The sequence below is a fragment of the Lepisma saccharinum genome, chromosome 6 (assembly GCF_977018435.1).
Source record: "Lepisma saccharinum chromosome 6, izLepSacc3.1, whole genome shotgun sequence".
Taxonomy (NCBI): domain Eukaryota; kingdom Metazoa; phylum Arthropoda; class Insecta; order Zygentoma; family Lepismatidae; genus Lepisma; species Lepisma saccharinum.
In genome coordinates this window covers 15,730,132-15,743,139 of record NC_139234.1, presented here as the reverse complement: position 1 = coordinate 15,743,139, position 13,008 = coordinate 15,730,132, and the positions used below count along the sequence as shown (strand labels likewise).

General features: G+C 37.8%; 1 protein-coding gene across 1 annotated transcript in view; it reads right to left on the bottom strand.

Annotated features, from left to right (window-relative positions):
* The window catches only part of LOC145989248 (uncharacterized), a 30,324-nt gene that overhangs the window by 13,918 nt on the left and 3,398 nt on the right, over window positions 1-13,008 (bottom strand). The window contains exon 2 of the mRNA XM_083124565.1: window positions 11,658-11,841. Coding sequence (XP_082980691.1) covers window positions 11,658-11,841 — 184 coding nt within the window. The remainder of the gene's footprint in view (window positions 1-11,657; window positions 11,842-13,008) is intronic.

Sequence of the window (13,008 nt, the reverse complement as noted above, 5' to 3'; positions counted from 1 at the left end):
ACATGCAGAGTTTGCAGAATCACAACAAAGGGTACAGATATATACTCACAGTTATCGATATTTTTAGCAGGCATGCTTGGGCTGTCCCTGTAAAAAATAAAACTGGTGTATGTATAAAAAAGGCTTTCCAGCAAATTTTCAAACAAAGCAAAAGAAAACCTTTGAAATTACAAACTGACAAAGGCCGTGAGTTTACCAACAGTATTGTGCAGGAAATTCTCAAAAAACAAAATGTAATTTATTTTACAACAAAGAATCCTGATATTAAAGCTAGTATTGTTGAAAGATTCAACAGAACTTTAAAGGAACGCGTGTGGAAGTATTTTACTAAGCAAAGAACCAGCTGTTATGTTAATGTACTCCCAAAGCTTTTGAAAGCTTATAATCATAAAATTCACTCGAGTATTAAAATGGCACCAGCAGATGTGACTCCTGAGAAGGTTTTGAAAGTATGGCACAATATGTATGACAAAAAACTCAAATCTGATTCATCTCCACTATTGTCATTGAAGATGCCATTCAAAATAGGAGATACAGTGAGAATAACAAAAACCAAAAAACGCTTTGACAAAGGTTACATGGAAAATTGGACAAGAGAAATATTTGTGGTGGAACGTATTTTGAAAAGAAATCCTCAAGTGTATGAATTAAAAGATCTACAAGGACATAAAATCGATGGAACATTTTATACGGAAGAGTTGCAATTGGTCCGCTTACCGGATATGCATGAAATTGATAAAATCCTTGCGACCAAAGGTAAAGGAGCCAGTAAAAAGTTGTTAGTTCATTGGAAAGGTTACTCCAGATTATTTGACAGTTGGATTAGCGCATCGTTTTTGGAGTCAAAAAAAGAGAGAGAGAGGCATAAATTTTTGTAGGTATTCTCATCAGTGGTACAAATAACCTTCATAACACATCATGAGAAAAGCAAACGCTTTCTACCTTACTTTGCCTAGTAACAGTTCCATGAAATATTTCCCAAGTAATACTCTAACTAATTACACCACAAAGCTTCAGAACCGTGTGGAGTTGGACACCAACAAATGGGAGATGGCATTGCTAGAAGTGCATTATCCTTATTCAATACTAAACATTACAAGATTTAACAACTATATTCAATATAAATCTATGGATGATGTCAAATGGAACGAACTTCGAATATCCGAAGGCTATTACGCATCTATAAACAGCATTGTTGCAGAAATCAATAAATATTCTGAAACATTAAATTTTAGTCTCCGAAATCATCCTGCGTACAAACATGTGACTGTTGATATATCTACCAAGCAGAGAAACATAAATGTACGATTGTCACCTCAACTGGCACGGATATTAGGTTTTAAACCGACCGATGATCTATCAGAAGTAAAAATTGGACGCTCGCCTCCAAATGTTGTGAGAGAAATTCCTTCCCAGATGTATATTTACACAGATATTGCGGAATCACATATGGTGGGAGATGCTGTCGCCCCTCTATTACGTATTATAAACATTAATCCTATGGAACATACTTTTGGAAGTGATGGTGTGCAAATTTTCGATTCACCACATTACATCCCAGTGCAGAAACATAATTTCGAACAAATAGAAATTGACTTAAGGGATAGCACTGGTGCACACATCCCATTCTCCTTCGGACTAGTGTGTTTGAAACTTCATTTTAGACGTTGTGGTGAAAAGCTCTGATTATGAATGACCCATATTTTCAATACTACCATCAACAAGCTGGATCTGGTGTGGGTAACATATATTACGGTGCTGCCTATCAAAAAGGACATGGCATTGGAAGTTTTCTTGGAGGACTTTTTCGGTCAGCTTTGCCTCTTATCAAAAAAGGAGTGAAAGCTGTAGGGAAAGAAATGTTAAAAACAGGGGTAAATGTGTTAGGTGATGTTGTAGACAAAACACCCCTAAAACAGTCACTACAATCCAGAATTTCGGATGCCAGATCAAATCTTAAAAGAAAAGCTGAAACAAAGCTCAAGGAAATGATTGGTTCAGGTTATCAGGGGCATAAACATTTCAAAAGGAATCACTCTGCTTCGGGACAGCGAACTGGAAGGATCGCTCAGAGAAAGAAGAGATCCAGTGCCAATACAAACACCAAGAAAACAACCAAACGCAACCGTAAGAAAATTCAAATAACATCAGATATTTTTGATTAGATATGGCGCTAATTAGGGAGAAATCATGTGAGTGTTTTAAAAGTGAATTGGATATTTTCTCGGTAAAACCTACTCAGACAAGCATCTTAGAACACCACACCATCGGATACAAACCTGTTAGTTCTCTGGCAGATAATGCCCCCACCGAGTTTGTAATACCTGGACATGGTGATGATTATATGGATTTAGCACACACAATGTTGAATATAGATGCCAGAATTGTAAAAGCGAATGGTCAGTTATTGCTACCCACAGATAAAACAATTGGACCTGTCAATGATTTTCTCAATGCAATGTTCAGCGAAGTACAAATCTACTTAAATAACAAACTCATCTCGTTTCCATCTCACATGCACCCATACAGGTCTTATTTTGAAAAAGCACTGAACTATGACATATCTGCAAAATCATCTCATCTCCAAAGTGCATTGTGGTACAAGGATACAGCAGGCGCTTTTGATAACGTTTCGGAAGACAACAAAGGCTTTACAAAACGTAACCAACTAACAAAACAGAGTAAAACATTTGATATGTTTGGTTACTTGCATTCTGATATTTTCAATCAAGAGAAATTTTTGATCAATGGAGTGGAAATGCGAATAAAACTGATTCCTTCGAAAAACACTTTCTGCTTGATGGGATTAGATGACAGTGAAGGCAAAGTGGAAATTCTGGATGCTACACTATATGTGAGAAAAGTATCGGTCAGTTCATCCATCAAACTTAGTCACAATCGCATATTGCAAAAACATACAGCAAAATACCCTCTAACAAGAGTACAACTTAAAGCTGTAACTATTCCAAAAGATATTGTTTCAAAAACAATTGACAATGTGATACTTGGACGTCTTCCGAAACGATTAGTTGTGGGGTTTGTTACCAACGATGCATTCAACGGCACACTGTCTACAAACCCATTCAATTTTCAACATTTCAATTACAACTTCTTTACTTTATATGTTGATGGAGTCCAAATTCCCGGCAAACCACTTCAATCAGACTTTGAAAACAACAAGTACATAACAGCATATCACACATTATTCTCTGGAACAGGGATACACTATATGGATGAAGGAAACAATATATCGCGTGAGGAATACCCCCAGGGATACGCATTACTTGTTTTTGATATAACACCAGACGCAGCTGCAAATGCCATATCCCACTGCAGTCTTCAACGGCAAGGGGCTGTTAGCTTGGAAGTCCACTTCAAATCGGCTTTGGAATCTACTGTGACTTGTGTTATCTACTCTGAATTTGACGCTCTCATGGAAATTAATAATCAAAGAGATATTCATCTGGATTAATTGTATAACAAGGTGAGTTGCACAATATTACTATTTAGTGTCCAGCAATGCTGTCGACTTTAAATTTGCTTCACGGGTTAATATCAAATAGAGCCTTTGACAATCATCATGTTGGGGTTTTCGCAGCTAATGAATTACCTGTACATGTGGAACTACCAGCAGCGTTGATTGTAAATACAGATCCCAAAGATAGCCCCGGGAAGCACTGGGTAGCAATTTACATAGACAGTAACTCCCGGGGGGAATTTTTTGATAGTTACGGAAAACCTCTACATGTGCATAACCATTTGCGATTTTTGGAAAATAACTCTAAATTCTATACGTACAACACTCATCAGATACAAAGTTACGGGTCTGTGTACTGTGGGCATTACTGTTTTCTGTATTTATTCCATTGAGCCTCTGGTAAACCCATGCATAAATTTCAAATTTTATTCCCAGTACCGATAAAAAACGACAATATTATAACAACTTATTTGCTGACTCGTAAATTAAATTTATAATACTCGGTACGTATACTAGAAAATATTGACAATAAATACTGTTTGAAATTTTATACAAGTTACATATAGTCCTAATAGTATATTAATAATTTTGTAGCGTTACAGTTTACAACAGCTTACTTATAATATTTATCTTGTTTTGTGTCTTTACAGAACAATGACGCAATATCCAGAGATGGGATCTTTCAATGCTAGATTGTCCTCTTTCAGAAATTGGCAATCAAAAGAATTCCCGTTTGTAGAAGCTCTGTCCGAAGCAGGATTATTTTACATTCAAAAAGAGGATAAAACAGTATGCTTCAAATGTGGTGGAGGATTATACCGATGGAAATACAGAAACAATCCAATACTAGAACATCGTCGATATTTTCCATTTTGCCCCCTGCCTATAAACCTAATTTCAGATCGACAATGCGGTTGATGCTTTAATTAAATTAATTAATATTTGTTATCCAATATTTCCTCAATATGACGTTTATGATATTCTGCTGATTTTTCTCTCACCATTGATCTTTGTAATGCCCCGCCCCCTCCACCTTTTTTGTCCAGCACATGCTTGGTTTGCTACGCGCGCATGCGTCTCAAAAACACACCCACGCATTTCTTCAAAATGTATACCTGCACGCTGCGACATGCAGTATCTCGCAGTTCTTAGTCATGGAATCCTCTATTTCGATGCCGCTGAAAAAAAGATTTCAACCGTACACTAATTTCAAAGGGGTTCTTCAGAAAGAGAGCGATCAGCATTTACCTGAAGAACAAAAACAAGTAACTAGTCTTATACGCCAGTCGATATTATTCGATCACGTCTACTATTTGAATACTTCGAAAACAAAAGTTATCTCAATCGGACTTTCCTCTCATCTGGATTTCCAACCTGTGGTCAGGCTACACAGAAGCGGGGCGGCCGGTGTTGAACTACAGTTGCAGGAGTGGCACACTCTTCAGGAATTGTTTCCAGTAATCGACAATTACATCGCTATTCCAGGTGAGCAGCCTCGTGTTTCCTACCCACTAAGTGAGCAACATGAATTGCTGATAACCACACTGTACAATCGCCGTCAGATCATTATAAGGAAGAAACCAGCTTACGGTTCCCTGGAGATAGTGTTCATCGCAGAAAGTTCGTGGCGGAACTTTATGAAGATATTTGTGTGCATCGAGCATGCGAAAGTTATGTGTGAAACAGTGTCGCCGTATCTGAAATCATATTTTGGAAACTGTGTGGAATCTTGCATTCTCGACCTTCGCGAACAATGTTTCGGTTGCACAGATATTTCCCCTGTCCATGCATGTAATAAGGAGAAGTTGGTGCTTTCCCATCTACATGGATGTACAAAACCTGAGCCTTTGTCTATACAAAACATCGACGGAAAAAGACTTTCCAAAGAAGTGTTTGTTTTTTGCGAGAACATGCTTGTGGAAAAAATAGTGAAACATTTTAATTCAGTGGTTGCAGCAGAAAAAAAAGGATATGATAGTGACACAATTCCTTATGTGGGTGAGTGAACAAACTTGAAGAATAAAAACTTGTTAAATAACATGCTGATAAACTGGTGACACAATATAAACATTTTACATATGTATGTGTGTGTGTGCGGCTCTTTTGAATTTTGTAAATATTGGTAATAAACAGGGATAAAATATATGTCTTGGCTTTTTTCACTTATCACCCTTTTAAAAATCCTCATGGTTTATATTTTTACTGGTAACAATCGTTAATAACAACATTAATAATTAACTATATAATGAAAAAGTGTGTATTGTGGACTTGTCGAAGATAAAGCATGAGAGCTTTTCTTCACACTGGTAAAACTCGGTGTTAATAACAACATTAATAATTAACTATATAATGAAAAAGTGTGTATTGTGAATTTGTCGGAGATAAAGCATGAGAGCTTTTCTTCACACTGGTAAGAATCTGTGTTAATAACAACATTAATAATTAACTATACAATAAAAAAAAAATGTGTATTGTGGACTTGTCGGAGATAAAGCATGAGAGCTTTTCTGCACAGCGCTGGACACGCAAAGGCAAGTATCTTTATTTTCATTCTATTTCTAACAATGATTCGCTATTTTTTCTTGTCACTATAAAAAACTAATTCAATTTTTCTTTTATCACATCTGTCGCCATTTTGCTTGTTTTTGTTTAATTCCTCTTTATGCATTGAGGTTAATCGAAACATAACTTTAGACTTTTACATGGAATTGAAACATAGAATCTTGCCTCCTTTGATTGAATCGAACCTGTGACTCCTCTTTGATCACAAAACAATAGTGACGGCCATCTTGCTTATTTTACCTACTCTTTATGCATTTAAGCTAATCGGTACTGGGGCCCCACACGGCAAAACAACAGATTCTAATTTATCTTTATACATTAGCGGTAAAGTCTTTGCGTTGTAATCAAAAGGCATTTTGTTTTGATTTTTAATATCTGTTCCTGCCTAAATACTAATGGGGACTCAACACACTTCTTTTTTTTTTTAAAAAAAAAAAACAACATCATTATCAGCCAATTTGACATTGTGAATCGAACCCGGGACCTTTTCATTACAGCATAAACATCCTATTTCCAATTAGTTCATTTTCTCTGTGCACAAAAAAGCTAATCGGAACTTTTAAACAAATACAATTGAATATACAATTTTCACCAACATTGGGAATCGAACCCTCAACCACTTGGTTAAAACATCTCGTGGAATAAAAAACACCACCCGCACCGCGCCCCGGTCGCCGCCGCTAAACACAAAACGCGGCCGCCATATTGATTTTATTCAAATACTATTTATGCACAGATGGACTAATCGGGACCTATAATGGCGGGACAAAACAATTGGCCTCATTTAACTACCTAGAGAATCGAACCCGCGACCTCTTCATTACCAGGCGACAACAATAACCACTAACAAAAGGCCGCCATATTGATTTTATTCAAACACTATTTATGCACAGATGGACTAATCGGGAACCTATAATGGCGGGACTAAACAATTGGCCTAATTTAACTACCTAGAGAATCGAACCCGCGACCTCTTCATTGCCAGGTGACAACATTAACCACTAACCCAACTCGATTTTCGAACTCAACCATTTTGTTGCCTTTATTTACACACAGGCTAATCGAGATCATTCAATATTGACATCGTCGCCTTGTAATCAAGGGGTCCCAGGTTCGATACTCGGTGGAGGCACATAGTGGTCCGAATCACCACTTTTCAACTGTAGCTCCAATCCTGATTAGTTTTGCCGTGCATAAAACGGACTTAGAAAAACTAACTCAATCTATCAATCAATCAATATTGACTCTACCAGGAATCGAACCCTCGACGCCGCCTCTTGTTTTACAGAGCAATAACCTTAGCCGCTAAGCTTTCGAGGTAAAGCACCTTCGGCGCCATCTTTAAATCATTTCTTCATGTGTTTGAATCATACGCAATGGTTGCGCGCGCATTTCCTCCACACACACACACACACAAACATATGCACGTGTTAGGTTAGCATACATCAAGAAACAACGTGACAAATCCATTGACCCCCTCCCCCCACCGCTTCCGATGTTTTCAACGTGATCAGACACGTTCTGCTGACTCAACAATAAAATCGCTCGTGGCCCGCTACGACCGGATGTAACACAACACCAGCCGCATCAAATTTTTGCTGACGCGTAGGAACAAAGTGCTGTCATTCTACTATCATCTTAGCGTTATTTCCACCGGAAACACAATACATTATATCGACTTTTTAAATATTATTATTATTATTATTAGAATAATTTAATCAAGAGGACTTAGATGGACAGGCCATGTGACAGAAATGGCAGAGAAAAGAAAAGTTTACAGGATTCTTGTTGGGAAACCTGATGGTAAGAGACCAGTAGGAAGGCCAAGACGAAGATGGAGGGATAACGTTGAGATGGACATAAAATAAATTGGTAAGGATAGGAAAGATTGGATTGATCTTGCCCCGGATAAAAACAGATTGAAGGCTTGTGTTTCTGCAGCCATAAACCTTCGGGTTTGCTAGAGAGTATAGTATAGTTTAAATTAGCTCTGCATTGAAATTCCAGAAGTGTATTTCTCTTTTATTTCATTACAATTTTTATATACCTGTCATCTTCAAATATCAATATGGTATGCGAAATATGAACTTTATAACCGTTCTACTAATAAGAACGAGTCACAATAATCACTACAATACCAAAGTGAATGCATTTTAATAAACCACTTATGTATGGAAAAAGCTACAGAATTATTCAATTGCTAATGACTGGCTTATCATATTTAGAAATTCTCTTTTGACACACAAATTTTGCAACACGAATCAGCCGAAAATGTCGACAGAATCTGCAGATGCAGCTGAAGTAAAGAAAAATGTTATGTCACGAAGTATCCAGAAGACGATTTTTTTGTTTGTTTTTAAGCCCACTTCTATGCTCAGATGGGCTAATCGGGACTAAACCTACAGTTTAACGTGTAGTCCGAACCGGTGTGCATTGTGCTTCCACCAGAAGAGGGGGAGTTCAACACATGACGTCTTCATTATAATGCGACAGCGTTATGCCATTGGGAAAAAAATATATAGAGAAAGAACTCGCACCAAACGTGTCATTTTATCACCACAGAAGATGCGTCCATTTTAAGAGGGTGATTGCCTGAGACAAATTGAGACTTTCGGAAAACAACGTCATTGTTCACGGAATTAGCTGCCTTGATCCACTAATGAAACCCTGTGCAATTGAAACTACGACCTCAACTTTCTAAGAGGTACGAGCTAATGAAACTCCATTTTTGGAAGAGTAAGTCGTGGTTGATTTGTTTTATTTTAAGTAATTTCAATTGTGATTAGATGAAAGTAACGAAGGGGCGAAAACAAATACATTCTGACACTCAAAATACAAACTCTCATAAATTATTACTTTGACAGTGGTTCCAGGCTCCAGGGACTCATTGCCCTGAAAGAATTAAGTTTCCAGGGTATGCTGCACAGGTTGACATTCTAGTGTATTCGAAATGATCACGCCATACAACCCAAGTCATCTATAAAAAATAGATGAATTATTGCTGTTACGGTGATCAACTTCGATGAATTCCTTGTGTCCTAAATCATTTTGTTACCTCAAAAAATATGTTCATGTAACCATACGTGTGTTGCTTCTCTCACATTATATACACGAGAGTTCAGAAAACGAATAGCAACTTAGCTAATAATCTCTTCAATTCTGAACAGATTTTTCAATCTCACTTGTTTATTACATATGAGTGATATTTTGTCAAAATAGCCTTTCATTAGCCTAGGAATACTTCATGGACAATGAACAAAGAATTGGATTTCCGTGTGTGTTTTAAATCATTTCTAATAAGACGTCCATTTTAATCCAAACATGCAGTGGCGGCGATTAGGAGGAACGGGAAGTGGGGGATGCAGTACCCCCGCCACATTTTGCCACTTTTTGCACCCGCACTATGGCCTCTTTATGCTAAGCCTTTTCTACCAAGAAAAAGTATATTGTCCTTGCCCCTCAAATGTTGGCACCCGATCGCCGCTACTACCTACAAACATTCAGATAGATTTGTCAGTTGTGTAAACTTTGTAAGCTAAGAGAAGTGATCCCCAAAGGAGTAAGAAAACTCTTTTAGTCAAAAACTCATACAATGAAAATACTATACTCATGAACATGTATTCAATTACGAGAAACTTCACGATTGTCTACCATCGCACTTTCTATCACTGTCGTTCCGGCTCTCGTGGCGGAGTGGTTAGCACATCACGCTACGACGCCAGGGGTCCTGGGTTCGAATCCCTGCCTGGACATGGATGTTTGTGAGTGAGTGTTCATTCATCAATTTCATCATGTCATCACTCATCCCCATCTTCGCAAATTAGCCAAAAGTGGCACAAAAAGCGAAGTAAAATGAAGCAAATCAATCAACCAATCAAATCAATCTATCACTGTCGCCGAATACATAAAATCAAGTATGTGCCTTGTATTTGCAACACAACCTTAAATCTAATTCACATTTATTTCACTGTATTAACACGCATGAAATAATGTGGTTATGGCTGCACATGCTAACACTTCCTTGAAATAATTGTGTCCATCAGAGACAAAGCGAAAGGAAGTGGAACAAGATGGGAAGATAGATTAGAAAAGAATAAAGAGGAAAACAGGATAAGGAAAAGGAAAAGATGTAAGAGGAGAATGGGGAGTGTAAGAGAGAGGGTGATACATACGACTTACATACACACACATGCTATATATGGTCTTACATTTATAATGCCCACCCTAATCTATCAATATGGGGCTTCTGTCCACCCAGTCGAAAATTTCTGGCGCCGTCCCTGGTAGTCAGCATAACATGCTACGAAGACAAAGGTGTCAGGTTGATACCCTGATCAAGGCATGGATGTATCATTGAATTTGTCCCATTATCCATTTAACCACTTCATCATTCCCTCATTGCCGTGATTAACCAGTGAGGTAGAAAAACATTGTCATATAATTGAAGTAGAAAATACACTTTACAGGGCTGGTGCATGGAAGAAATATTATTTAATCTTGCACTTTATATAAACAAGTAGTACCCCACATTTCGTATTAGCATCATGAAGTAATGAAGGTAAAATAAAAAAAATGTAGCTAAGGAACACCACTATTTGTATTTCCTCATGGTAGTGGGCCCTGTACCCACGCTGCATCCGGTGATGATATTAAGAACTATATCTCACAAATTTTCAAACATATATACTAGATTTTCAGTGTTGCTGCATTTGAGGGTAAAAAAACCGTTGCTAAAACTTGTGAAATAACACATCCTTAAGACACAGAGAGATCTAATACATAAAGTTCAGAAATTTGTTACATTTTACAACTTATGACTGATAATTTCAAGCATCAGTGGAAGAATTTGGATGAATGTATAAACAAGGCCATGCAGAAGAAGCAGAAGAGAAAATAAAAAGTTTGTGGAAGGAACAAGAAGTTTCTGGGGGAGAGGTAAACCACATTTGGTTCCGCCTGTCACCTTTCGTTTTCTAGATATCGCTCGATAGTTTCTGTGCCAACCGTGAACAAGGAAAATTGTACCTGCTGAACAAGAGGAGTGAATGAAAAACAGACAAAATGGTTTTGCGATTTTGTAGAATATTCCTCACTTTTTCTATGCCATTCGAGAAGTTCTTTTGCACAATTTTTATTGTAGTTGTTAATATACTCTATGTACATGTCCTGGTACATGCCACAGCCACAATGATAATGCCACATGGTTTCTGCTAGAAAGATCAATGTTCACAAAGTGGGGAACAGTAGCAACAGCTTAGACCAACAGTTCACAAAGTGTGTGAGGCACCATGGCTGGCGAACAGGAGCACCGCAAAATGTTCCAATATTTTCACTGAAATGACACTTACTTGTTAGTCACTGATACGATTGTTCCATATATGTGCTTATTTAGTACTTTTTACACATAACATGTTTCTGCATTTCACATATGTTTATTTTTTAACTTACTGCACCAACTGAGCATTGCAAGTGCTAGATAGGCCTACATTCTGACTTGGGTGCAGCAGAAAGATCTTGAAACACTGAAAGGAAAAAGTCTGGGAACCTCTGGGTTATGCCATATGTGGTTTAAATTAAATATTGCAATATATCTTCAAGAGGAATAAAATAGGATTACCTAGGCTTGAATTTGGCGAGCCTAATTCTGATATAAGAAACTCTGCTGTTCCTGTCCCTTTTAGAATACACTGTGCTGCTGGTTCCTTGGCCAGTTGAATAATGCAGACCAATGCTTGTCGCTGAACTAAAGGATTTGTAAGAGAGGGAAGAAGACAATCAACTCCATTCCGAAGACCAGTGAACTGCAATACATCAAATATGCAACATAAGTGCAAATTACAACTCACAAAATAGATAATTATACTCTTTTAAGGTTGAAAGTATTCACAACATAGCACAAAATATTGTTTAGTAAATTATACCGGGTGTCTATAGTGTAGCAATGTCAGTGCCCAGAAAACCGGAAATGTTCACAAATCAGGAAAAAGCTCAGCATGTCCCGGTCACCAATAACAGTGCAGAGGAACTTTCAAATGTACAGAATTCTTTCGTCTAGAATATCTGCCATCAGTAAGTTCGTATTTAAAAAATGGAATTTATCTTCATTCCCAAATCCTGTCAAGTCCAAGAAACATTGTATGGAAAGATGCCACCCAATGTCAAGAGCATTAATTCCGGATTCCTTGGCGCTAACACTGATACACTACAACCACATTACTGAATCCTGAAACAAATAAACTTGGTTAGTTTCCCAACATTTTGGCACCACTTTCACATCTCTACATTGCATATAGCGGATATGAATAAAGTTTGTAATCAGGGAAAGACTTCTGGGACACCCAGTATATAAGGTTCTACAGAACGTTCGGTCATTTTATCTACAGTCGCACCAGTGCAGTATGTGTGTTTAAAATTAGCAGTTGCAAGTTTCAAAATGCAGTTGTAAATTATAATTTAGAGCCTAACTGAATATATTAGGCAGAGTTGCTCCTCCCCCCCCCCTACAGTTCTGTGCTGTGTGTGTTCCAATTATATGTGCGTGTTCTTCCTATGCCACATTTACGTGGTTTCGGGGTCAGATCCCCACTTCAATGTATTGAGGGGGATTTTGCTCCCTGAAACAGTTTTTTAGCCGAAACAAAAAACACGTATTTCTTCTTTTGGGCCCCTCTATACACCTGCCAAGTTTCATGTAAATCGGAGGGGGACACAGGGGTCAGATCCGCACTTCAATTTGTCCTCATCTTGAGATCTGAGGGAGTTTTGCCCCTAAAACAGTTTTTTGGCCAAAACAAAAAAAACACATATTTCTTCTTTTGGGCCCCTCTATACACCTGACAAGTTTCATGGAAATCGGAGGGGGACACTTAGATAACCTCCCTTGTAAGTGGCAAAAAGGGATCATTACATTTGTGTGTGCCAAAGGTCACCCTGTGAAGGAAGTAGTGGAATTTGCAATCGTATCACCA